The sequence below is a fragment of the Marmota flaviventris genome, chromosome 2 (genome assembly GCF_047511675.1).
Source record: "Marmota flaviventris isolate mMarFla1 chromosome 2, mMarFla1.hap1, whole genome shotgun sequence".
NCBI classification, from domain to species: Eukaryota; Metazoa; Chordata; class Mammalia; order Rodentia; family Sciuridae; genus Marmota; species Marmota flaviventris.
In genome coordinates this window covers 1,673,414-1,699,344 of record NC_092499.1, presented here as the reverse complement: position 1 = coordinate 1,699,344, position 25,931 = coordinate 1,673,414, and the positions used below count along the sequence as shown (strand labels likewise).

The window sequence follows — 25,931 nt, the reverse complement described above, 5'->3', positions numbered from 1 at the left end:
CCCATCATAGGTGCTGCCACTTCGTGGAACTTGTCCCTGAGCCTTATTGGATTGTCAGCAGGAACCAGAGAATGCTGCCCATTGACAGGACAGCTCTCCTCACCCCACCCAGCACGCTTGGGGACATTCACACATGTGATGGGAACTGAACTTGGAGAAGGGGCAGAGAAGGCCCCATGGAGATCCCCCCTTGATTTAATAGTGCAGGATGCCCCTCCCTGTGGCCAGGTGTTCCCCATGTAAGATGTGAACGACTACCTGGATGGGCTCCCTTGAGTTATAACCCCCAGCCTACAATGTAAAACCTGAAAGAGGCGCTGGGCATGGTGGTCCACACCTGTAAGCCCAGCAGTTCAAGGAGGATCACAAGTTCAAGCAATTAGATGAGGCCCTAAGCAACTTAGTGAGACCTGTCTCAAAATATTAAAAAGGCTAGGGATGTGGCTCAGTGGTTAAGTGCCCCTGGGTTCAATAAATAAAAGCAGCAAGAGGCCGCTCAAGTTGCAATCTCCACCCAGCTGTCCTGCAGTACTGCCCATTGGCCAGGATCAAGTTCCCCTCCCTGCCTGCTAGGCCTCCAAGGCAGGAGGCCTGGGCCCTGTGACTTCCCCATTCTGGGGTTCCTGTCTTGTCCTTGAATAGCAGCCAGGGCCAGGGATCTGCCACGGGTGTCCCCCAGGATCCTTGAAGTCCATCTGCTGGCTGGCCTTCATCATCCCACTCTCCCATCCACACCCCCAGCCCAGCTTGCAAACCCAGATCTTTGGCCAGAAGCAGACTTCACCCATCTCCTGAGCCCACATAAGCAACTCCCAGCCCTCCAGCTCCTCTGTGCAGCCACCTGCTGTGGCTTTCTAGGAGGAAACCCAGCGAAAGCGTGCCACTCTGATGGGCTCAGGGCCTTCCCTGGCTGCTCAGCAGGGCCACTGCTCTGCTGCAAGTTGCAGCCTCCCACAGGTGTGCTGGATCCCTCACAGTGCATCCATGGGTCTATCTACAGGCTCAGGTGTGTGTGTGTGTGTGTGTGTGTGTGTGTGTGTGTCCCTCAAGGTCATGAGCCCTGAGGGCAAGGGCCTGGCTGTTCTCTAGCCCCAGAGCCAGTGTTATGTTTTTCTCAATGCTTGCAGAATGATTCATGAAACAATGATGAGAAACTTGTATTTTCCAGAGTCCTGTGTGCAGTTGGGATTGGAGGGAATGCTCTGCTAAGGGACTTTCAGGAGAGGGGAACTTGGATGGAGGTGGTGAGACCTCAGGGTGACCTGGGGAGGATGGCAGCCCAGCCTCACCTCCCAGGTCAGAGTCCATGCACTATGAAGAATGGGCCCCTCTTTTCCGTCATCCTGTGCTTGCTGATGTGAATGTGTTTGCACCTGCATGTGCACCTGATCACCAGCTTCAGACGTCATGTAGCTATGGGATTAGCTTCCGGTGGCTTGTTACAGAATATGCCTGCACATGGGCACAATGGTAGTGGCGACCTTGAGCTGCTTTTCAGGAACTGAAGGTAGCCCAACACTTCCCTTAATGCAGATGTCCAGTAACTTCAGAAGGCAGAGCACTCCCACCATGCCTCCCTATAAATGGTCATGTGACCTGGCCCAACCTCTGGGCCCCAGCACACACCTCTACTCACCAGAGGATGTGGAGCTCACCTGCCTGCCCACCCCAGGGCAGCCCTGCAGTGGTTGGTTTGGCTTCTCCAGGTTGTGGGGGCTGAGGTCATGGTAGTCATCACCTGGGGTGTGCTGGGTGACCGTGAGCTCTGAGCCAAAGGAGGCAGACAATGCTGTCCTCCAACTAGGGGAAGCAATTACTCTGCTGGGCTGGTGCAAAGATCCCTCAGCCACCAAGGACAGGTGTATGCCCATATCATCTGCAGGGTGAACTCTGCCGCTAGCCCATTAAGCATGGCCAGGCCTGCCTAGCCATGGCCTCTGCCCCAACCTGGATCCAGCTAGGGACTTTTTGAGACCACCAGGCCTCCATGAGTATTGGGGCTAGCCAAGAGCCCCAGTTTGCTGCCCTGTAGACACTAAGAATCCTCCACCCTCTTCACCTTGGAGCTAGCCCTGATTGCAGGGTGCCTCCTCCACCAAGGCCCCTTAAAGTTGCTTTGGGAGTACCCCCAACTCAGCTGCTAGTGACTCCTCCCTGGCTAGGGTCAGTTGGGGTGGTGGTAGCCAAGGGCATTGTAGAATGAGAGTTATATATGGACCAGGGTCAAGGTCAAGGTCAGAATGAAGACCCCAGTTGGGCCCACAGTTGAAATTAGGGCTGGGTCTCAGCAGCCTGGGGCTCTTGCCCTCATGGGTCTCAGCCAGGCCCATTGTGTGGGGACAATGGCTTTCTGAGCTAGGTTCCTCTTCCCACAGGAAAACCATAAAGAGCCTGCCCTTTGCCACCGCCCATGGCCCCTTTGAAGGCCTGGGCAGGCCTTAGGCCCTGACTGCAGTCTTGGAGCCTGACCTTGGGCCCCCACCCCTTGCCAGTCTGGTTCCACCCAGGCCTCCCCTGGGAAAAGCTAGCCTTCCAGGCACGTAGTATGGGACACTGGGACAAATAATGACCACAGGGAGACAGTGGCTCCACAGTGCCAAGCCTGGCCAGCATGTGGAGTTCAAGTCTCTACTCAGTAAACCACCACCTAGGGAATCAATAGGTCCCTCTCTGCATCCCCCAAAAGACCAGGACACCTCTGCAGGGTGGCTGTGACAGCTAACGAGGCTAGGGAGGGTGTTGGCCATGGGGCAGGTGCCCCGGAGTGGGGAAGAGGTAGGGCCCAGAGTCCAAGGCCAGGAGAGAGGCCCTCTGACCCTCACAGGACTAGAGCAAGAAGGCTACCCCAGGAGCTGTGTGCCCTCCCACCAAAGCGCAGCTGATCCTGGGGCGCCCCCTGCTGGCCCACAGTTGATGGTGAGACATCCGGCAGTGAGGAGCAGGAACCAGAGAGGAGTTGGGAGACAGAGGAAGGTGAGGGTACCCTTTGCAGACCCACTGCCAGATGTGCCCCAGCCTGTGCTTATCTGCCACCCCTCAGGCCAGCCCACCTGCCATCTGAGGACCTCTGACCTATGGGCCTGGGGGCTGCCTTGGTCCCACCGTCTTCCCTAACTGGAGTGCCCAGGCCTCCCAGTCCTTGCGGCATCCACTGCCCTCTCACCCCCAGCAAGTGGGAGCTGGGGGGAGGCTGCCCAGGGGTCCTGACGGTGGCAACAGAGCCCCCTCCATACCCGGGAGATTTTTAGGATACTCAGTAGTACAACCACAAATCTCCCCTCCAGAGACCACCCTCCGAGGCTGCAAGGAGAGGAAGCTGACTCAGGGCCAGCCTCTGAAGAGTCCTGACTCTAGACAACGCACAACCTCCAAGACACACAGGAGTGCTGGGGTTTGTAGCCTCCCGCAGACCCCCAACCCTGAGGGCCACGGCTACCTCCTGACTCTTGCAAGCTTGGAGAAGAGTGCCAAGGAGGCTACTGGGCTGTTTACGGGGTGTTGCTAGGACACAGGGACCATGCTTCCTCCGAGCAGTGCCCTCCAGTGAGGCCAGACTGGATGGGCGAGTCTCCTCTACCCTGGATAAAGTGGCACACAAGTTCCCCGCAACACCCAGGTGGGAGGGGTCTCCTGCCTCGAGATGCGAGTCCCCACTTTGTCTCCTGCAAGATTTCTGCTGCCCAACCAAGTGCCTGAAGACAGCTACGTGGGCAGGGTGGGAGAAAGCAAAAGGCCTACGTTTGCTCCCTCTGTCCAGCTGGGTCCCTGTGCTCACGCCCACACAGCAGAGCAGGTTAGTGGCAGGATGTGTTTCTACCTCTGCTTCAGGAAGCTCCTGCATGGGCAAGGTGCCAGGGTGGCATGTGACACCAGTCTGCCCTGAGCTCACTCTGAGCCAATGTATGCACATGGCCAAGGAGCCCAGGGAAGGTGAAGGGCCAGAGCTCCTGCCCCAGCCTCCAACTATGTGTAGAAGGTGACCCCTGCCTGCCTCTAAGAAGCCTCCTCACCTTGGCTCCAGGAGGTACATGGATGGGAGCCAGCTCAGGGCAGGCAGACAAGTCCTCTTTGGCCTAGCAGTCTGGGGGGAGCAGCGACAAGGTATCCCAGAGCCCCACTGTGTCCCGCCTCTCACTCTGTGGTGAGGAAGTGGGTCTACTGTACTGTCCAGCTCCTTCAAGCAATTCCTAGGCACCTCTGAAACTGGGTATCTATAAAGCCCCAGATACCAGGGTCCTGGGGGATCCTGGGGAATCCCGGGGTACCAGCTAGTACTAAGTCCTTCCCTGGCTTAGCCCCGTGTCTGGGGGCACGCGGCTACCAAGCATCAGCTCAGTCAGCTGGGAAGTCCTGGGGCGTTGCTTCCTCCAGGCAGACAGCAGGAGGGAGCAGAGGGACAGAAGCAGTGAGACCCGTTTTGGGTGTATCCACCTGGCAGGGGCCCAGCCTAGAATGCAGCACCCACAGGGCTGCTGGCAGGTGGGGATGGAAACGGTGCAGAAAAGGAGTCAAGGAGGCCACTCCTCTGAGACTGCTTTTGTGTGGTCTAGGGGCCACAGAAAGAGCCAAGATCAGAGGCCTGAGGAGGTACTGCTCCTCATGCTGGGAAGATCCGAGCCAGGGGCCCAAACAGCTGCCAGGCCTGTTTCAGGCTGTGGCATCCCTCCAGGAAGAACATGCAGCTGGGTCCCCAGACTGCCTGAGGGCGGGGCCCCACACTTGTACCAGTGGAAGCCAAAGCACCGGGCTCTGACCACAGCAAAGACACACTGTCTACTGCACGGCTGCCCTGCTGGGGCCTGCCCCCTGGTGCCTCAGTCACCCAGCTCCTCCATTCCGGGACCCTGACCCCATGTTCCTCGCCCACCCTCTCAAGGCAGTCCTCCTGCCTAGCAGCAAGCCCTCCCCGCAGCACATCCCTGCAAGCTGGACATTCCCCAGTTCCACTCGCCCCTGGCCTCCAGAGCTCACCGCTCTGCCTCAGAACCCCTTCTCTCAGTCTTCTGAGGAGAAATGGCTAGCCATGGCTTTGTGGATCCTGGAAACCCACCTCCCAAACCCAGCTGCCCATGTGGAAGCCAAATTCTGGAAGGCCCACTGCTAACAAAGGCAGTCTCCGAGGAGTGCCCCAGCTCCCTATAGCTCAAGCCACAACCCCAGAAACACCTCGATTCTGATTTTCCATACTCTCCACACAGGGTCTGGTAGCTCTGTTAACTTTCCTCCCAGGCCATCTCACACCAGCCCTCCTCCCTCTCTAGCTGGACCCAGCTCTGTCATCTCTGGCCATCTGTTCCCTGCAGGGCAGGCACAGTGCCCGCAGCCTGCATGTCCTTCTACTCCACCCAGCTGCTCTGACCCACAGGTGTTTCCAGGTGATCCTTCTCCAAGTTTAGGCCTCAGATATGCAGTCCCCCAGCATGTCTTCCCTGTGCACCCTCTTCCCAGTGCTCTCTGGCTCTGCTCTCTGCTAGAAGTCCACAAGGGGACCTTATTCATCCCGTTCAGTCCCTGGCACCACAATACACCCACTTACAACTGCCACAGTTTGAGGACGGTCCTTAGACTGTGCATCCTAGATGCTCTCTCCAATTCAGGCAGCCTTAGAGCTTCCAGGGTCTTCTTCCACAGCCAAGTGCCAAGACAGGCCATGTTGAGTGGTAGGCACCCAGCTGTTGACCTGAGCCCAGGCAGTGGCACTCCAGGACCACAAGACCTGACAGGCAGGGGTGGCTATGAAGCAAGAACAGCCAGTGCTGAGAACATGCCCATAGGATCCCCATGGAGCATCTGAACAACAGGGCTAGGTGTGCCGAGCTTGTCCCCAGCCTGCTCCCAGCAGGCCACCCCGTGGCAGAAGTGTAGGTTGCAGAATCACAAACACCAATTTCAGCCAAATCTCTCAGGTAACAGGTCTTTCTTTCTTCACAAATTGGTTCCCCAGCCTTCTAGTGACTCTGGGGCCAGACTGGCTGCAGGGTATAGGCAGAGGGACAGCAGTTGGCTGCAAGGACTCAAAGGCCCCAACCCAGTCTCTGTGCTAAAGTTGGGGTCTGGATCCTTCACTGGACAGCCAGCCCACCCATGTGGAGGTAGAGGGTGACCAGGAAGGACAGTATGGTATGGTTCTGTCACTGCAGTCACTCTCCTGAGGGGCCTACTCCGGGGCACAAGCACCTGGCTGCCCTCCATTCCAGGGCCACATCCAGGAAAGCAAGGCCTGAGACCTGTGCCCCAGTCAGGTAACCTGAGACTCGCTGCCTACCCCTGGGCCTGGCTCAGACAGGAGGTAAACGGCCCTGCATGTGATGGGTAGGCCAGGCCCCGCACCCCACACAGGCCCTGCTGGCATTGGCAGGGAGGGCGTGCAGATGCAGAGGCCTGCACTGCCAGACGAGCTCGACCAGCTGCCCTCTGACTGCGGTAGAGACTCCTGGTGCAAACCCCACAAGCCCACACAGGGTCCCAGTGTGCTGGTGCCTGAGCTGGCTGGGTGGTGGGCATTCCTGAACCTCAGGGAGCCTGAGAGCCTCTGAGGGAGGGAGGAACCAGCCACAGCTGTCTGCTCCCTGCTGCCCCAGAACACCAAGCTCCACAGGGAACTGGGAGCATAGTGCCTCTGGGGGACGATGGGAGGGGAAAGCACGTGGGCCACCAGCCAAGAACAGGTGCTAGAGCCACAGGGTTGGACCCACCTGACCCTCCACTGGCTTGACGAGAAGCAAGGCCTCCTTGTGCCTCAGTTTTCTTACAACAGGGACACGCTGTGCCTGCTTTTGAGTGCTCTTGGGTAGTCAATGACTGGGAAGCTGGGACACACCATGGGACAAAGGCCTTGGATACTCCCAACCATGTCCAATCAGACACACGCAGATAGTCAGTATGGTTTTCCTTGCTGGGTAGAAATATTCCTTACTTTGCTCAAAACATGATCCCAACAGTACCATGGAGGCCACGTGTGGCCATGGGATGAGGGCTTCGAAGCAAGCAGGGCAGTGTTCGGCTGGTCCCTAGTCTTGGCATTCGTGCCTACAAACAGTGGCCCCAGAGGGCATCCAATCCCCATGAGACACAATCAGGGTCCAGAGCCAGGATGCTGCCTGGCCTTGAGGTCACACTCAGTAGCCTTCATCATCATCACCGTCACAGCCGTAATCTGCAAAGCACAGAGGGCAACTATGGAAGCTCACAGCCCTCGCTGCCCTCAGGGAGCTGCTCCCTGAGGCTGCAGGACCAGTCCCACCACTGTGGGGACTATCTTATCTTGGGGTTGGGGGTGTTGGTGTGTGCCCAGTGTGGGAGCCTCAGTTCTTGACTGGACAGGTGTCCGCAGTTTGGCCAGCCACACCTCCCACCCTTGAGTGCACACGTCTGTCCACCTGTCAGGCCTAGAAACCCCATCTGCTGGATGGTCAGCCTCCCCAGTGACTCCAGTCAAGCCCAGACCATGGCCTTCACAGCAGGTGCCTTGCTGTCCCCATGGAATTGGCCTCTTAGGCCCTGGCCAGCTCTTCCAACATGTCCCAGGGCCTCAGAATCAATATGGCCAGTTTACGCTGTCTTCATACAAATTTCCTTCTTTTCAGAGAAAAATTTAGTATGAAGCCAAAGGCTTGTGTTCGGGGATCACCAGGGGCAGAAGGTTTGTGCCTTTATCTCTCTGGAAGCCCCCCTTCCCAGTGCCTGTGTCAGGCCCCCTGACCACGTGCGGCACCACCCACCATTGCCGCCCATCATCTGCAGGGCGCTGACGCAGGGCTCCCCATCCTCTTCATCTGCGTCTTCCTCATCTGCGTCCTCCTCGGGGTGGTAGGACACAGGGCCGCTCTCCACCAGGACTGCTGCTGGCCTGACCACCTCGGCTCCCGGGGCAGGGGGACTTGGGAGCACAGCCTGGAAGGATGGGAGTGGAGAGATGGCCACAGGAGAGACTATAGGAGAGACCTTGGTGTCTCTCAGGATAGCCCTGGACGGGCCCTCATGCTCCTGCCCCCTACGAGAGCCTGTCAGAGGGTCTGTTGGCTCCCAGTACCCACAGGCCCTTCTAATCTCCTGGGGTGTACAATAGGCTGCACCAGCACAGTACCCAGCCCAAGGCCCCCACCCAGGCTGCCTCTGGTGAGAAGGAAGCCTCACACTCAGCCCCCAGAACTTGCAAGGCACTTCTCAGTGTGTGCCCTGGCCACTGCCACACACCGTCCACTGTGGGGGCCGGCTCACCCTCGGCCCTGGCCTCAGGCAGTACAGACGTGTGCACCAGGCTCTGTGCCTGGCCCTCGCTTCCCTCCTGCTCTGCTCCTGGGCACCCCTGAGCTTCAGGATTCTCTGTCTGTGCCAGGCCAGTGTCGGAGCAGCAGTCCCTGGGCCCCTTCCCATCAGACCTGGTCACGGGTGAGCTGTTCCTGAGGCCAATGGCCTGGCTGGGCAGAACAACGCACCTCTCCCATGGCCACCTTCTTAGCCGTCTGCATAGATACCAGGGGCCTCAACCTGAAAGAGAGATGGCACGCAGTCTCAGCCAGCTCTGCTTCTGGCTCTCACTGCCTCAGAGGGCCCCCACCACCTGGTGGAGGACGTGGCTTGGCACCCACTCAGCACACAGGGACCCACCCCAGTGGTCCTGCCTGCTGCCCTGGCTGGAGCTGCTCCCTTCGGAATGTGCCTCCAGCAACATGGCTAGCCTTACAGGGCTCTCCACCAGACCTGGGGGTCTGTGCACTCTGGCACATCTGTTCTGGCCCTCTCCAAATCTCTCTTCTACCCGCAGGCCCCCTGCTGACCTGGACCCCCTTGCTCCTTCCTTGTTTCCGCTAGGTGCTCCAGCTTTTCTGCCGCTCCTAGAAGTCCAGCTGTGTTGATCCTAAGACTGGACTGCTATATGTGTCTGCATTAATCAATGGGTGAACCATGCACATGACACCAAAATGCAAGCCAGAGGCCACCCCACTTCCTGACTGCAAGTGGGGCAGGTGGAGAGGCTCTGGGTGGTTATGGAGAAATACATGAGAGACATGGGCAGGAGCCATGTGGACCCTGTCCATTTCTCCCTGTGACACTCCCCTGGTTAATCACAAGTCTCTGGAGGAGGAGAAGAGGAGACAGAGGAGAGGAGGAAGATGAGGAAGGACAGGGGAGGTGCTCTAAGTACCTGCCAAATGCCCCACATGGTCTACAGTAGTAGCCCCATGACTTCTGCTAGCAGCACCCTGCACTGCCCTCTGTCCTCAAACCCTCCAAACACAAACGCACTTTGACACTGAAGGCTTCTCGGAGGGAAAGATGGGGTCCCCAGGAGAGAAGGCACGTGTTGATCCCTAACCCTGGCCACACAGTGCCACCCAGGCTGGCATACATGGGCTCTGGGCCTGTAGCAGTAGGACAGAGGGGGTGGAGCCACTCCCTCCAGGACATAGCAGTGGGGGAATAGAGGACTGCAGCCACTCCATCTGCTGGGGGCCCTCTGAGGCCTAGCCCTGTGAGCTAAGACATGCTGGGTGAACCTGGGGGCACTGGGAAGGGGTTCTGGAATAGGTGGACATCACAAAAACCACCCAGCAGCCATCAGTGTGATCCAGGTGGAACCAAGGTTGCCAGCCAGGCACAGAAGGGTTTATAAGCACCTGGAGAACAAGGTCCTGCCTAGCATTCCCTCCTGCCAGATTGGTCCCCAGTCAGCCAGAGGTCCAGGGACCTGGGGCCACCAGCAGATGGCTGCCCCCAAACCCACCACCACTTCAGCTGGGAACCTCTCAGTCTCAACAGCAAATGCCACAGTGAATTCCCCAAACACAGCAAGACTGAGGGTGACAGCCAAGCCCATCTGCCCAGGCAGTGGGCTATGTGCTGGGGGGGACACCTCCCACCTGACACCTGCAGGGCTGGGAGCCGGATACCACACTAGCTCCACTGTCTGGCCTGAGCCTGTGAGCAGAGGCCTGGACCCAAGGCAGCTGACCTGGGCAGGAAGGACATGCGGGTCAGAGCAGCCCCACTCAGTATCTCCCGACTGGCTCAGCGGGGGGGGGGGGGGGGGGGGGGGAGCACACACCAGCCCAGGACTGGGAGCAGCTGACCAGACAGTGACAGGCAGGGCAGCCATGGCACTGCCATCCTGGGGCTGCAGGCACTTAGGAAAGGAGGCAGGAGCTGCCTGATCCAGAGCAGGGCCCTGGGGAGGACAAAGCCATCACATCTGGGGCCTTTTCAGTTCAATGTCTGGTAGGATGCCCTCCTGCAGGCTGTCGGTCATGCTTCCTCCGAGCCCATCAATTCTTCCAGGCCCTTCCCCACCCCACCCAGAAGCGCCCAGCAGTCCAAACCTTGTGGCCAAGTAGCTGAGCATAGCAGCCCTGCAGGGTGAACTAACCAGGTTCTTGCTGGCCCTGCAGTGGGGCCAGTGGTGCTGGGCTGGGCCATCCCCTGGCAGGAGGCAGAGCCCTGTGCGCAGCTGCTACAGCCCTGCGGCTCCTGGCCAGACCTCAGCCACAGCCTGTGCACTCTCCCCTCAATGCTGAGCATGGAGGGCAAAGCCGCCAAGGGCTGAGGGCACATTGGCACCCTGGAGGCCAGTGGGATTTTTCCCTGCCCTGTGGGAGCTGCCTGAGCTGCATAGCCACAGCTGGGTAGGGTGGAGGCAGATGTGGACATTAGATATTCATATACTCTGATCCTGGCCACTCAGGGGAAGGCTGGCAGCTTTTTGTTCAGGAAGCACAAGTGAACAGGGACGTGGGGCCTCTCAGGCTGGCGTCAGACAGCTTGCAGATGGTGCCAGAATCACACACTAGAACAGGACTTTCCCTGATGACCTGGCCAGAGGGAGGCTCAGGTAGGGTCCACAGCCTCTCTGAACCCCTGCTTCCCAGCTGCAGCTGTTCAATCTCCAGCACTGTCAAAGCAATAGCAATGAGACACAGACCAATGCTGAGGCCAGGCTGAGTGACAGCAAGGATGGGCGGGCCTCGGCCTCTGCCCCCACCCAGTCCCAGCTTGCTGCACTGGTAGAGGGCTGCACTGGGAATCCGTGTTCAAGACTTGACACCTGGACACCTGAAGGCAGAGATCACATGGCCACAGACAGGCTGAAAGGTCAGTTGAGAAAATTCAAGGTCCATTCAGGAAGCTGCTGCCTCAAGCAGCCACACAGCCAGCCAGCCGGTGGAGGAGCGGGGGTCTGGCGCACACACTGGGACTCAGAGGCCATGGAAGGCCCCTAACCTGCAGACCAGTGAGGCTGCTGGGAGCACCAGGGACCCAGGAGGCAAGTGTTTTCCATCTAAGCAACTCCATGGCAGGCAACCACAGCAGGAGGAGCAAGCACGGGCCTGGGACTCCAGGGGACCCCGGGATCCCTGTGTCCCCAGCTGAGGAAGACAAAACCCATAAGAACATCCCCACCAGCAAGATGGTCACACTGCCAGTAGGAAAAGGTCAGGTCTAGACATCTCCTTTAAGTTCTAGGAAAAAATAAACAGTCCACAAAGAACACTCTCCTGAGATGGACCCACAGCTGGGCAAGCAGGTGCTGAGGGAGATTGTTGACACCCACATGGCCAGGATAGCCAGCCAACCCAGGAAGGGTCCCTGCGAGAGCACCTCCTATCAACGGCCAGCCACCCAGAGTCTCGCAGATCTCACCCCAATCCTCATGCTAAAATAGGTCCAGATGGATCAGAAACTTAGGACAAAACACACCAACCCCAAAAGAGATCTCCTCACAACCTGGACAAAGAAAAGGCTGTTCTGGACACAACACCGACCCTAGAAGCTGTCAAATGAATGGACGGGTAAACAGAGATGCTTCGCCACCAAGAGGGAAGCCACGTAACAGGCACAGGGGCAGAGGGGAGAAGGCACCTCCGCGTGACTCATGGTTAAAAAGAGCCACAACAGGGGCTGGGCTGGGCTGGGCTGGGGCTCAGCGGTAGAGCCCTCGCCTAGCACGGGTGAGGTCCTGGGTTCCATCCTCAGCACCACATAAAAATAAATAAACAAAATACAGGTATTGTGTCCAACTACAACTAAAAAATAAATATTAAAAAAAAAAAAGAGCAACAATAGAGAAGGCAGAGGCAACCCAGGGAGGCCTGGGGACAGGCAGGTACGGCTGCGCTGGGTGCCCAGCCCATCTTCATAGCCAGGGGAAGGCTCCAACCAGCACCCTGGGCCCTTGTCAGGGGACCCTGGCACAGCAGGGCCATGTGCAGCTCAGCCACCCCATGGCACAGCTCGAGACCACAGCACCCTCTGGCATTCAACTAGTCCTGACCCCACAGGAAGGTGCTGCTATGGCTGCTGTTCCCCTCCCCTCCACCATACCCCAGGGGCGGAGCGCAGCGGGCCCACACCTCTCCCCCGTGGCTGCACAGCTGCAGAGGGTGTGGACAGGCTGGGGCTGGCCCACGTGGACTCATCCGGGCCAGGGAGCCCACTGCTTTCTCCAGATGGCACAGACCCTGATGCCGCTGGTGCCTGATCAGCCCAGGGCCCGAGGCACGGGGAGCCAGGACAGTCTCCCCCCACCAGGAAGCAGCAAGTCGGCTTCCAGACACGGCAGGACAGTGCAGCTCCTGGACTCTCCTGTGGACCCGGCTGGTGCATTGCAGCCCAGAGGAGGGGACAGGACAGTACCTCTTCCCTATGCTGGTCCCAGGGTCAGCCCTGTTCCTGCTGGCTGCAGTTCTCCTCCGTGACAGCTTCTTGGAGCTGGCCCTCTCTGCAGGCCGCGCGTCTTCGTTCTGTGGGCTGCGCCCACCCTTGCTGTTGAGGTCACGGAGCACGCTGTAGTTGATCTTGCTGGAGATCTTCTTCTGCTCCAGCATCTTTTCAATGGCTTCCCCCGCTGTGCTGGCCTGGATGGGTTCCCGACGTTTGCAAGACTTCTTGGGCTTGGTTGAAACACAAAAGTATTTCCCCTTGTGAGTTGCTGTCCTGCAACCTATGATCATATCCTGTGACACTGGGGCTCCTTGGGACACATAGCCTGCACTGGGCAAGCCCTACCAGCTGGCTCAAGACACCATGGTGATGCTGAGCTTATACAACCTGCCACCACACTGACCTCCCTAGTGTGGTCACCCCTGGTGGAGAAAAAAGGCAAGTGCTCAGCAGAACATGGGCATGCTGTTGGTGAGGAGGTTGTTGGGCCCTCAACGTCCCAACTCAAGTTTCAGGGATCCTCCTGAAAGGCAGGTTCCACCTGTCCTCTCCACCTCCTCTGGGTCCTGAGTTCAGTCTGGCCAGCAAGAGTCCAGACTCCCATCCTTCCTCTTGCTCAGACACTCAAGAGGCTGAACCCCTTCCAAAATCATCAAGTGGAGGACGAGCTGCTGCCCAAGAGCTGAGCCGCACGGCCACAGAGGCCAGGCACTCGGGGGTACCGCCACAGAGGCCAGCCACTCAGGGGGCCGTCAGTCAGACCTCCCCAGGGCATAAAGAAAATGAATGTCCTCAATGAGAAGCAGCCTCAAGGAACCTCGCCCCAAAGCCGAGTGGCACGTCCATCCACAGTGGAGCCAAAGGCCAGGGGGGAAGTGGATCTAGAGCACCCCACTGCCACTGCCTGCCCTGGCCTTGGCCCTGTGCCAGGGAAGGCTGTGCTCCAGAGTTGTCTCTTCCCGTCAGAAGTCTCTGGCTCCCTGGCCCACTTGGGGTGCCTACCTTGTGCTCCTTGTAGATGCCGAGCTCCTTCTCCTTGGCTATTCTCGCTTCTTTCTCTATAAACAGTTGAGCAGAATGGCTGGCATCAGTGAGGCCAAGCCCCTGAAGCCCCCAGGCCCAGGCAGGCAGGCAGGAAGGCAGGTAGGCGCTTACCCCTCTGCTCCCGCAGGTACTCGGCATTCTCCCGCATCCACAGTTCAGCCTTCACTCGGGCCTCCGATTCATTCAGGATATACTGCACAGCACAGTGAAGGTGCTCAGCTGGGGACCCCACACTATGAGAGGTCCCTAAGATCTCCCAAACGGAACACACTTCCCTTCGCATGTCTGAATCATCAAAGGGAGGGAACACACGACGGGCCGCTACTCAGCATGGAAGCTGTCTATCGTTCCTCTGCCCTTTCTGAAGCCACAAACTGAGCCATGGAGCAGTGTCCAGGGCTCCTAGACTCTAGGGCAGTCTGTAGCCCTGCTGACTCCAGAGTGCAGGCCATAGGTCCCAGGAAGGGAGATAAGGGTGTACAATTCCAACACAGGAACAAATGACAGGCTCAGGCCTCATGTGGCCATAAAGTCAGAGAGAAATATGGGAGAATGGACACCAATGAGACAAATCAAAGTCGGGGCACACACCTGGACCCAGGGTTTGGGATCGGAGGTGTACGATGTGCATGCCTCTATGGGCGTCCTCCTGGACTAAGGCCACCCCAATAGGGTGAGTGGGTGGTGGCAGAGAACAGAGGCAGAGCTCAGGGCCCTGGCTTCAGAGGGAGGGCTTGTGGCAACTGAGGCTGGAACAGGCTGGGAGGAGGAGTCTGGAGACAGGACCGTGGGTGTGGGCACTACCTAAGACCATCCTTCCACCAGGGAGTGTCTAAGGATGCCCAGGGAAACCACCAGGCCCAAAGATCCCAAAATGCAGGCCTCCTGCGCTGGAGCCTGGAGACCACCCCCCTCAGAGCCCAACCACCTCCTGTAGCCCAGGGCAGCGGTGGCTCACTCTGTCGATCTCCAGGTCATCGATGCCACTGAGGTCCAGCTCCCCGTCCCCCGAGGTGTCTTCTAGAGGGAAGGGTCACGTCAGTTTTGCTCAGGGTGGCCCTGCTAGAGGAGCACAGACACCACTGGGCTGGTTTGGGACTCAGGCCTGGGTGGAGGAGCTTCTGGGAGCCCCACCTCCTCCATCCTGCAGGCCACAGGCCTGTCTTTAAGTGCTATGGGGACAGTGCTCATGTCAGAGTGCTAACTGAGAAAGCAGGACACCAAACCCAAGCTGCAAAGAAGACCCACACGCCCGCACCTGGTGACAGGGAGGAGTTCTTCCGACGGGGATACCGGCTCTCTGGCCCAGCGCCAGGACCAGGCGAGACGCTGCTGGGGAAGGCTGGGTGGGAGTGTGGCCAGAAGGTGGGGCTGGGCATGCTGGTGCCCCTCAGCTGGGTCACAGGACTGAGGGCAGACACGTTATATGAGTCCAGAAGTCCAGGCCTCTTGCCCCAGCATGGTCAAAGGCAGGCTGCACCGCCTGGCAGGCAGGCCCTTGCTCAGTATCCCCACAGGAGGCTGTCAGCTCTGGCCACAAGCCAGTCATCTGGGTGAGCTCAGTGCTCAGGCCAGCCCTTGAGGCCTCTGTTCTGGTCTGCTCCCCCTCTCTCTTGCTTTTTCTGTCACACAGCAGTCTCTTCCTACTCCAGATCACTGGGCCCCTGCTGCCTCAGGGCCTTTGTATATGCCCTCTGCCTGGTGCTGTGACCTGCCCAGGTACCCTCACGTGTCATCCCTGCTACAGGATCATGTGTCATCCCTGCCTGAGGTCATGCAATCCACACCTTATGACAGAGCATTTTTCCTGAAGAGAAGGCAGGGTTTGAGGGCAACATGCTGCCTGGGTAGCCTGTCCTGCAGAAATGGGGCTACTAGCACCCCAGTCCCATCTCACACACCAACCTGGAAGGAAAGGAGCCACAGGGACCAGGAGCCCTGGGCAGAGGGCACCTGTCCTGCTCAGGTACCTCATCACTGTCTTGCTCAAACTCAACAGGCAATGCTCCCAACAGTGAAGCCCACCCTCCAGGCCAAGCTTTCCCACCACCATGGAAATAAGAAAGGAGGGGTGAGCAACTGGTCCCTGCCAACGCCCCTTTCTGTCACACAGCAGCCACTCAAGCCCAGGGCCCCGGGCAGCAAGCCAGCCAAGGCCGTGGGGCAGGGGAGGCTACGGAAGACACAGTGACAAGACCTGCTACACTGTGGGTGACGCGCACACCCAGTTCTTCTCCACACAGCCCTGGGCACGGGCCGTAGTGTGCCCTCGGCCCACCCTTCCAGAATGCTGCTTCTCCTAGAGACCACAGTGGCTTCCCATTCGCTCCATGGAAGGGGTCAGGCAGACTGGGAACACCACCTGCCCCTCCCAGGGCACTCACCAGGGCACTCACCAGGGTCCCGGCTCGGGGCAGAGATACACTCGCGTATGGAGTCTGAGATGCCCAGGCTAGCCGCTGTGGGCAGGGGGCCAAGCAGGGACTCCAAGGCCAGGGCTCTGCTGCCCTCCTCAGGGCTTTCTGCTGCCTCTGAGCTGCCACTTCCGCCACCCAGGAGCTCCCTGTAGAAGTCCTTGTTCATGTGGCTAGCTGCCGCCTCTAGCTCCTCATCCTCGATGTCCTCCTCACCAAAAAGGCTGGATGTAGTGTCCTCAGCAGAGCCTAGGGACACAATTCACATGCAACCTGTCAGCCAGGCAAAAGCCAGAGACCCAACTCTGTGACGCCTTTGCCAAGCTGCAAAACAACTGAAAAACAAACACCTTCACAAAAACATGCCCTTTTCTGCAACAGAGGAAGAAGGGTCCCGCCAACAAATAGCGCTGGGGATGCCCAAGTGACCGCACCTCATGCAAAAAAGCTCACTGGAAATGGGCTGCAGGCCCAAGTTTAAGTGCTTCAGAAAAACAACAAAATGTTTGTGACCTTGGGTCAGGGAAAAATATCTTAGATGTGGGCTGGAAAAGCAGAATCCACAGAATGCCAATGAAATGGATCTTGGAAGCGTTAAGATCACCTGCCCTCGGAAGATGCCGCCAGGCAAGACAACCTCGGGCTTCTCCACAGAGCCGCTGCACAGACACGGGCAGCTCGTCCAGGCACTGAGTCCAAACTCCACGGGAAGCTTGGCCCAAGGGGGAAGCAGGCACAGGAGCCAGATGGGCACTTCAGCAGGCAGGACATCGGGGTCAGGGTGACATCGCCAGGACACGCACATTGAACCACAGGGAGCCACCACAGCACCGACACACCCATTAGCACAATTGGACGCTGATGAGATGGGACACAAGTGTCAGGGGACAGAGCCCCTGGAGCTCACACACATCGCTGGTGGATAAGCCACAATGCACCACGGGACAGCATGGCCACTTCCTAGAGACTCAAAGCCTTACCCAGAAACAGCCCCTGCGCCCCTCGCCCATGATAGAAGACAGCAGCGCCCTTGCCAACTGCACGGGGCTCACGGTGGTTTGCTCATAGTGGGTGTTTTTTTTCTCTTAGTGCTGGTGATAGAACCCGGGGTGCTTTACCACTGAGCTAACCCTTTCCATTTTATTTTGAGACAGGGCCTTGCTAAGTTACCCAGGCTGGCCTCCAACTTGCCATCCTCCCGCCTCAGCCTCCCAAGTCACTGGGATTCCGGGCGTGTGCCACTGCACCCAGCCAAAGAGCTTTATTTGTAATGGTCTAAAACAGAAAATAACCCAAATATCCTTCAACAGACAAATGAATGAACAACATCAAGTATATTCACAGCCTATTACAGCACAACAAAAAAGAATAAATTATCAGTGGATTGTTCAAAATAATTACACTAAAGGGAAAAAGCCAGAGAGATAAAAAGAGCAGGCATTATGTACATAAAAGACTTTTGCATAAATCTAGAAAACCAACTGAACGGGTGACTGAGAACAGTCAGTGGTGGCCTGCAGAGGAAGGTGAGGTCACGTGGCAAGGGCCGAAGAACACTTCTGCACTGACAGGTCTGACTCGCCCTGTGCTGCAGCTTCACAGGTGTGTGCAGGTGTCAAAGCTCAAAGGCCAAAGGGCAAGCCTTACATGTGCAGACTGATGTGTGCCAATTGTACCTCCTCCTACACGAGACAGTGTCAGATGGTGCGCAAGCTCTTAGAGCCACATTTAGCACTGCACGTCACAGGAAGGCCCTACCTTCACAGGGTTCCTAGGGAAGAGCTGGGTCTCCAGAGAGCAGGGAGACCACAGGGGAGACGAGCCTTCTAGACAGCCTGCTGCACACAGCTCTGTATTGACCTTTAAGTCTCCCTTCCCCAGTGGAGCTAGCCAGGACCCCGCAGAGGCCACCATATACCCCAAAGTACCTCCAGAGAAGTCCCACCTCCCCACACGGCAGTAAACCCAGCCCCAATCCCTCTGCTCTCAGGCCCTTAGTGGCTCGGCGCCCAGCAGAAACCACAGTCCTACTGCAGTCTGCACGGCCTGAGCCAGGAAGCCTCGCTCTGGCCTGACTGGCCAGTGCCCGCTCTGGCCTCACCGGCCTCCTGCTGTGCCTCACAGGAAGCAAACAGCAAGGAGGGTTTTGTCATGGTTGAGGCAATGTGATCAGACACAGCCCAAGAGACAGAGGAAGGAGACACTACCTAGAGAACAGCAGGAACAGAACCCAGACCAAGTTCAGAGAGTGCCATGTGGAAAGAATTATCAACAATCAAATGGGCTTCCTTCCACTACCAGGAGAAACCAGGCTTTTCAGGTTGGAGCAAACAGCCACGCCAGGTCTTCATGGTGTAAGAAAAATCCCCAGGTGGGCAAAGGGTCAGGGAAAAATATCTTAGATGTGGGCCGGAAAAGCAGAATCTACAGAATGCCAATGAAATGGATCTTGGAAGCATTAAGATCACCTGACAAGCAGGATGAAGCGACCATCGCCCCCAGGGCTGGCCTCCAACCTGGGCAAGGCCAGGTGTCACGGGCAGAAGACAAACCTTCGTGTCACAGCAGCAGCAGCAGGCAGTGGCCACCTTTGTGTGTGAGAGAGGCCACTGAGCAGATGACAGTGAGGCCCAGAAGCCCAGGCAACTCGAGCCATGGGCTGTTTGCATGTGCATGGAGAGCAAAAGCATGACAGGTCCAGCCAGCCTGCCAGCCAAAATGTGGGGTGCCTGCTTCCCAGGTGACTAGGGCTATCACATGTCCTAGGACGCTCCACCAAGGGCAAACATATCAGCACACGCCCTGGTTAAGATGCCAGGAAAGCAGATGTTACACCAAAGCCACAAGACACCCACCCCAGAGCCTCCAAAGCTTCCTCACACGTGAAGAACCAACAACCCGAGACTGAGAAAATGAGACATTCTCCGACGACAGTGCTCAGAGGATCTGTTGCAGCCACAGATGCCACAGGTAGGCAGGCAGGTGACGGGGAGGGCACAGCAAGGGCGCTGGAAAGAAGGAAGAGGGTAATGGCAGCAGCTGCCAACACAGCAAACAGGCAGCAAAACCGGGAATCAACGACCCAGCCAGGAAAGCACCCAGGAAACCAAAGTGTAAAGTAAGAAACGGTGAAAAAGGAAACCATGGAACAAACAAAAATACTTAAGACACAACTTTGCTCAACTCTACAAGTGGATAAGGCAACTACTGCAGCCAAGTGGTGCCTCCCAGGGACCAGGAAAGGGGGGACATTCAAGAAGATGGTGCATCCAGCAATCACAGAGGAGCAGTTTCCACTGACCCGAGGACATCTGAACACAGACTGGCTGTGGATAAAAATGCTTCACCAAGGCGCATAGGTGGCCATTCCCTTAACATGAGCCACTATCTTGCTGAAAGCACAAAACCTGGTCCCTGGTGCTGGCGGTGGAGACATGCCTGTTCCTGACACCAAGATTCAACAAGGTGCTGCCACGCCAGGCAACAGACCAGATCCAAGAAAGAAATTCAGGACATTAGAACCGGTAAAGTACAACAGAAGGGTTTCTGTATGTGGGGACATAATTACTTAGAAAACCCAATGATAACTGGAAAACAACTAAAAGCAACTACAGAATTCCTACCATGTAGGAGAACAAAGCAAACACCCAGAAATGGGCACTGTTTGCCAGCAGTGAGCACCCATGGAAATGAGAGGGAGGCCACTTGGGCAGCCAGTGAAGGCAGAGGCCTGGAGGAAGGGATGTCACAGGCTTCAGCACATGGAGCAGAGGGTCAGAGGGGAGGAAGTGCTTGTTCTCAGGAGAGGTCCTGAGGGAAAGACAGGGACAGTGGCTTACACAAGCTTACTGACAAAGCGGAGCAGGGCTGGGAGGAGACAAGCTGGTCTCACAGCTCACCCACAGCACAAGCCAGTGTCTGCGCACACCAGGGACCTGTGGTCATGCCGCCTTCCTCTCAGACCCCACACACCTGGCAAGGTAGTTGCTGGTGCCACACGTGGTTCTGGCTTCAATAAGCAGAGATCTCCAAGAGAACAGAGACCTGGCCTTGCTGGCGTGGGTGGCACCACAAGCCCCAAACCCAAGGTATGGGAGGTGGCACAGGGACTAAGGTGCTGTATGTCCCACTGTGGACCAGATGCTGCAAAGGGCAGCTGAGCACTCCTCCATCTCTGCCTGGCCTGGGAGACAGGTCCATCTAGCAACACAAACACCTCAGACAGACCCTGGACACAGGGGACCAGGGGCAGGGCACAGCAGGAGAAGATAGGCACTGAGCAGCACCCATGCCACAGCCAGGCTTTAGCACTGCATGTGTAGCCAGAGTGGGCAGCAAGGAGGAGCAGGGAGAGGCGGCTGTGGGGCTGGGGCCACTCACTGCAGGGCTGTCTCTCTCTCACAGGCGCTGCCTAGCCAAGAGTGAGAACGGTGACCCTGAGGGGCCTGCAGGGGCAGCTGAGGTGCAGAAGCAGGAGGCTGGCCTGCAGGAACTAGGGAATAGAGATTGGGTGCTGAGAGGCTGCTGGGGGACGTGGCTGCTGATGGGTGTTCAGAAAGTAGCTGGTACCCGGCACAATTATGTCAGGACCAGGGGACCAGCAGCCTGGGATGGAAGAAGGACCATGTGGCCATGGAAGGGGCAGCAGGAGAGGTGGGGCCCAGGATCAGAAGAGGAAGAGGTCTCTGGGGTGCTGGCCCAGAGTCCTCCAGGACAAGGAGAGAGGGTGAGACTCACCATCTTTTGACAGGTTGGCGAGGGCCCCCTTTGCCTTTGGTCGGCTATTTTCTAGTTCAATCTCAATGGCATCCTGGTAACTGGATATTTCACCTAAAGGAGTCAATTACAATTACAAGCCAAAGGTAAACACAAGTTACGTTTTCCAACAAAACTGAAACATGCACGGGAAGTCTGGTCGGTTACCTTCAACTTCCTCCAGTTTTTTTGACAGGACCTGTTCAAGCTGAAAGAGAAGAGTCAAATGCTGGTAAGCCTCACGGCACCAGGCCATAGGAACAGCCCCAGGGAGGGCAGGCAGAATCACATTACAACTGGCCCAGAAAGACAGAGCTCTCCTGGACAACTGGCAATGATGCCTCACCCTCGCCAGGCCTGACGGAAGGGTCAAGTCTGTCCCCAGGCAGGTGCACCCCCACACTGCCCCAGGTTGAGCTGCCTGTGTCCACCTCCACCCCACTCCTAGCCTCTGGGCGCGGCCCTGGTGCAAGAGGAAGCCATGTGGGAAAAGGACAACACAATGAGGGGAGCTGTAGGCGGGCAGCACTCAGGCTCTGGTGCACTCCAAGCGCTACCGTGGAGGCCCTGTCACTGCCACGTTGTGGAGGCAGCCCCACAGAAGCACAGCTGAGGGGAGGGAGGCCCTGTACAGAGCAGCGTGCCCCAAGAACTCCTGGTTCTCAAGGCCCAACAAAGTTAGCCTGCTCCAGGAGTAGACCAAGTTCAGCCTAGTCAGCTACACACACATCTGGAATCAACACTCGGATGTGACATGTCAGAGCTCAAATGCTCTCAGAAGCCCAGGAGCTATGGGGGAGGCAGAAGGGCTGGTGCTACCTGCTTCATCCGTAGCTTTCTCTGTCCAGCTGTATACGAGGGGGGGTCACATTCTTCCTCCAAGTCAATCTTCATAAACTCGTCAATGGTCAGCTGACTGGTCGGGGTGTCTTCAAATTCCGTGAGCCTAAAATGGGGAAGTAAAACGGAGCCAATGCCCTGAAAACCTATTTGAAACTGATCTACAAGAAGAGGCCTCCACAGACCCTGGTCACACCACCAGTAGCACAGGACCAGTCCCTTGCTGCAGCTTCCGAGTCCCCACCAGGTCTCTGGGAGAAGGCCCACATGTCCTCGAGGCCTCCATACATACACCCCGGGGCCTGGCCAGAAGACACAGGAACGCTGCACAAGGAGGGAAGCAGGTCAGAGTCTCCATCTGCCTAGTGTCTCAGGCAGGGATTCTGCACTTCTGTGACCAGCTAATGCTTAATTCTTATATGTTTTCTATCATCTCAGAACGTTTAATTAAATTATTTTTTTAAAAAATTAGAAGTGGAATACTTAAAGCAAGATGACTTCCCACCTGCTTCTGGAAATTGCTGTGGGGATTGTCTCATCTGAAGCACACCTCAGCATCAGGTGTCTGAGACTGGTGACAAACACAGCAGCAATTACATGCCTGCCAGCATCAAGGTCAGTCAAGGGAGCTGTGAGCAGCCCTTAATACTGCCATCGCAGAATGCCAGGCCCCAGCCCATGCCCACCTGCTGGATGTACCATTGGTTGAATAAAGGGGTAGCTTTTGACCCCGACTTCCCACAGGGAGACAGGCCTCGCAGGCGCTCAGGCCAGGATGGGCCACACTGAGCAGGCAGCAGAGGCTACGAACGGCAGATCAGAGTAGCTTTCGGCTGGCTGCCTGGCAACTGTGACTCAAAACACCTCCACAAACCATGCTTCAGGTGAACTCAGCTTAGACACGGGGTGGAAGACAGGGCCCCGCTAAAACCAAGCTCCACCTTGACTTAACCTAGCAGATTCTGGGATCGAAGAGAGAGTGCCTCCACAGAGCAGGGAGACCCCAGAGGACAGTAGCAGCAACTCCAACAAGCAGCCTAGCTCCTGTGACCACCGACACCACAAGCTGAAGTGCCTCACCTCTTCCGCAGCGTGGACTCACACACTTTGACCACACTGATGACTTCCTTGACAGTTCTCCGGAAATCATGCATTCTGGCTGCAACCAGAAGTGCTAAAAAAGAGTAAGAGGTGCTCAGAAAACTCGGCCAGGATTGGGAGCTGAGAAAACAAAGTTCTTCTGCTGTAGCCTGGGGCAGGGACAGGACTCCAAGCAGGACCTCAGCCAGGGTGGAGACACGCTCTCCTAGCGTGGCTCTTTCAGTTGAGCAGAGGGGGCAGGGCAGGTTCCACCTTCCCTGGTGCTATGCAGGGAACTCCTAGGCAGTGAGAGTTCGTACCTCATTCTGGGTCGTGGCTATATTCATATGCCACTTTTAAATATAAAAATTAAAATACAAATATTGAGAATGAGATGACTTCAAAGTACCTTGTAGGTGAAATGCTGGTTTCAGGAGCTGAGGATTCCCAGAGTGAGGCCCAGGCTAGGAGGAGTAAGGTCAGGTGCTGGCTGACCCACTAACCAAGGCTATGGTGAGCCAGGGTGGCCCATAGTCTGCAGTTCAAACACAGCCTCAGGCATTAGCCCCTCACTAAATGAGTACAGAAGCTGGCCCCTGGCCTTCCAGAGAGAAGACACTATAGGTGTTGGAGGAGGAACAGGGTTCTGGCAGCCAGGGTCTCCTCCTGGGCAGAAGACCCTGAGCCCAGGCCAGTCGGCCAGACCTTGTATAAGTACCAAGAGCAAAGCCTGGGGAATATCTGCAGCAGCCTCAAGGCAACACAGGACAACTGTCCAGGGGCACCCTCAGCAGCAAGGACTCAGTGGCTTAGAACAAGGCCACCCTGTTAACCTCACCAAGAACACCAACATCCACCTTGAATGGGAAACCCAGGATCAAGGCCAAGATGCCCAGCAGTGCCTTTGGCTTCTGAGGTCCTGTCTCTTATCTTAGGAGGTGAAGAGGCCAATGGGGAAAAGAGCAGGCAGTGTGGGCTACACACAAGCCACCCTCCTCAAGGGCTGAGGACCCTGTGGCCAGGTCCATACCAGGCACAGGAGGCAGCTCAGCGCAAGGTCCAGTCTGGCAACACCATCCCCAACCTGTGGGCCTGGTGTACAAGGGTCAAGGCCGAAGTCTGGGGGTAGCTCTATCGGAAAATACTTGCCTCACAGGCTTGGTGCCTGGGTTCCCCATGCCAACCCCTGGCTCCACACACACACCAGGGTCAGGATAGAAAACATCACTAGTGTCTGCAGTCCAGCCAGTGGGACTGTAACCACAAGGCCAGGCTTGGGGCTCCCACCGTACCTGCTCCACAGAGGCCTGAAGGGCGCCGGCCTGTGTGCATCCAGTCCCTCTTCATCCTCTGCAAGAGCCTCAAAGCTGTCATGGACACCTCATGATTCTTCTCCCCAAACTCCAGCAGGTGGGCAAAGCGTGGGATGTAGAGGCAGGGGTCTGTGGCAGACACAACCCTCAGTATGCATGCACACACAGTCAGTGACAGACAGGACAAATAACTCAGATCAAGCAGCATCCCTGAACTGGAGTTGACCATTATCCATCTCTCTGTGCACTTGAGCCCCCAAGCCCCACCCCTGAGACACAGCTGCTGTGGGAGCCACTGTGTTCACTGCACCAGAACACAGCTCCTGCCCTCCCACAGCCAGGCTGAGGGGAGCCTCTGAGCCACGCAGATGCAACAGTCTCTGGCGCTCAGAGGGGAGGTGGGAAAAGAGCAGGCAGTGTGGGCTCCACACATGCCACCCTCCCAGTGCAGGAGCACTGGAGGGCAAGTGGGGCCTGGGGCCTCATGAGCCTCAGTGCTTGGCACTGTGCTGGGTGCTAGGAAGGAAGTGGAGCTCGCAACAGGTTTGTAGGAATAACCAGGTCATCTGATCTCGCTCCATCAGCACATCTGAGTGCACTGAAAGAACCACAAGTGGGCTGTCCAGGGAAACCTTGCTGAAGAGAGGCCACAAAGCAAAGCCTGAGGAAGAGGGGCTGGGAAAGTCACTGTGGCAGCAGGCAAGCACTGCAGTTGGCAGCAGAGGAGGGTAGGGCCATCATGGAGATGAACAGGCAGAGGAGGGAGACAGGAGCATGGGCAACACCCACCACCCTCCTCCCAGGCCTCCAGCTGACCTCCTCCTTGTAAAGCTGAGCTCTGGTCCCTGAAACCCCACGAGATCCTCTAAGGAGCTCCATCACCGGCCAACTGAAAGACCAGGAAAGAGAGGCAGGCATGGTGACACGCCTGCAGTCCCAGCGACTCAGGAGGCAGAGTCAGGAGCAGCACGAGCCCAGGAGTGGACCCAAACCACATCCTGCACTGATGGCCTACAGCTGTGACTATCCCAGGCTGCTGTCCCCAGGATCCTAGTAGCCATCCCCAGGGGTCCAATTCAGGCAGCTGTGGATACCCAGCCCCTTCCTCAGGTGAGAAAAGCACAGAGGCCATGCAACCTGCCTGCGACCATGAGGCACCTACCACAGAGGGGCTCGGGCCTGAGTCCACAGCTACTGCCCTTTTAAAGAACTTTTGGTGATATAGTTGCTAAAAGATATAATTCACAGAAAAATGAGAGACCCTTTAAAATTAAGATTTGTATCTATTTTCAATAAAATAAGCCATCAGAACCAGAGATCAGAGATGTGCTACACGATCTCATTCTGATCTGGGTGGGACTCAGACGTGAGTCCTTGAAATGTTGATTAAGAAATAGTGCTAAGAACTTCAAGACAAATGAGCCAGGTCACCAGGATAGGGCATGGGCCCTTCAACTAGGAAAGGAGGAAAACCAGGTAAAACAAAAACAAACCCATAGGTAAATCACATGATGTCCATTAAATCCCTCATCAGCTCAAAGAAGAAGGCACCAAAATGTTGCCAAAAGATAAAGGACAGGCCCCGATGAGAGCCGTGATGCAGCCAGCTAAGTGGGCAACAGGCAGAAGGGTGTTGAAAGGGACAGAGGTGAGCACTGTGTGACAGATAAGACAGCCACACATCCCTATGCACAGGGACAGAGAAGAGTACCATGAGCAAGAAGTACTGGAAACAGACTTCAAAAGCCACCCCAACCATGGGCGCCTGTAACAGCCCTCTCAAATGTGAGACTGCCTAGGAACCAAGGCTAATGGGGAAGCAGACACA

General features: G+C 56.9%; 1 protein-coding gene across 7 annotated transcripts in view; it reads right to left on the bottom strand.

The window, feature by feature from the left end:
• Positions 1 to 5,900: 5,900 nt before the first annotated feature.
• Brf1 (BRF1 general transcription factor IIIB subunit) overlaps positions 5,901 to 25,931 on the bottom strand; it is a 64,064-nt gene continuing 44,033 nt past the window's right edge. Inside the window, exons 6-18 of one of the 7 annotated variants that reach the window (XM_027946648.2) lie at positions 24,083 to 24,232; positions 22,791 to 22,884; positions 21,690 to 21,816; positions 21,039 to 21,078; positions 20,853 to 20,945; positions 16,086 to 16,364; positions 14,660 to 14,721; positions 13,813 to 13,894; positions 13,660 to 13,715; positions 12,631 to 12,887; positions 8,382 to 8,490; positions 7,722 to 7,893; positions 5,901 to 7,156 (exon numbers count right to left, since the gene is read on the bottom strand). In XM_027946648.2, coding sequence (XP_027802449.1) covers positions 7,119 to 7,156; positions 7,722 to 7,893; positions 8,382 to 8,490; positions 12,631 to 12,887; positions 13,660 to 13,715; positions 13,813 to 13,894; positions 14,660 to 14,721; positions 16,086 to 16,364; positions 20,853 to 20,945; positions 21,039 to 21,078; positions 21,690 to 21,816; positions 22,791 to 22,884; positions 24,083 to 24,232 — 1,559 coding nt within the window. In that variant the 3' untranslated portion in view covers positions 5,901 to 7,118. Of the gene's footprint in view, positions 7,157 to 7,721; positions 7,894 to 8,220; positions 8,491 to 12,630; positions 12,888 to 13,659; positions 13,716 to 13,812; positions 13,895 to 14,659; positions 14,722 to 16,085; positions 16,365 to 20,852; positions 20,946 to 21,038; positions 21,079 to 21,689; positions 21,817 to 22,790; positions 22,885 to 24,082; positions 24,233 to 25,931 lie in introns of those variants that run through there. The other 6 variants (XM_027946652.2, XM_027946649.2, XM_027946650.2 and 3 more) reach the window with 6 other exon arrangements.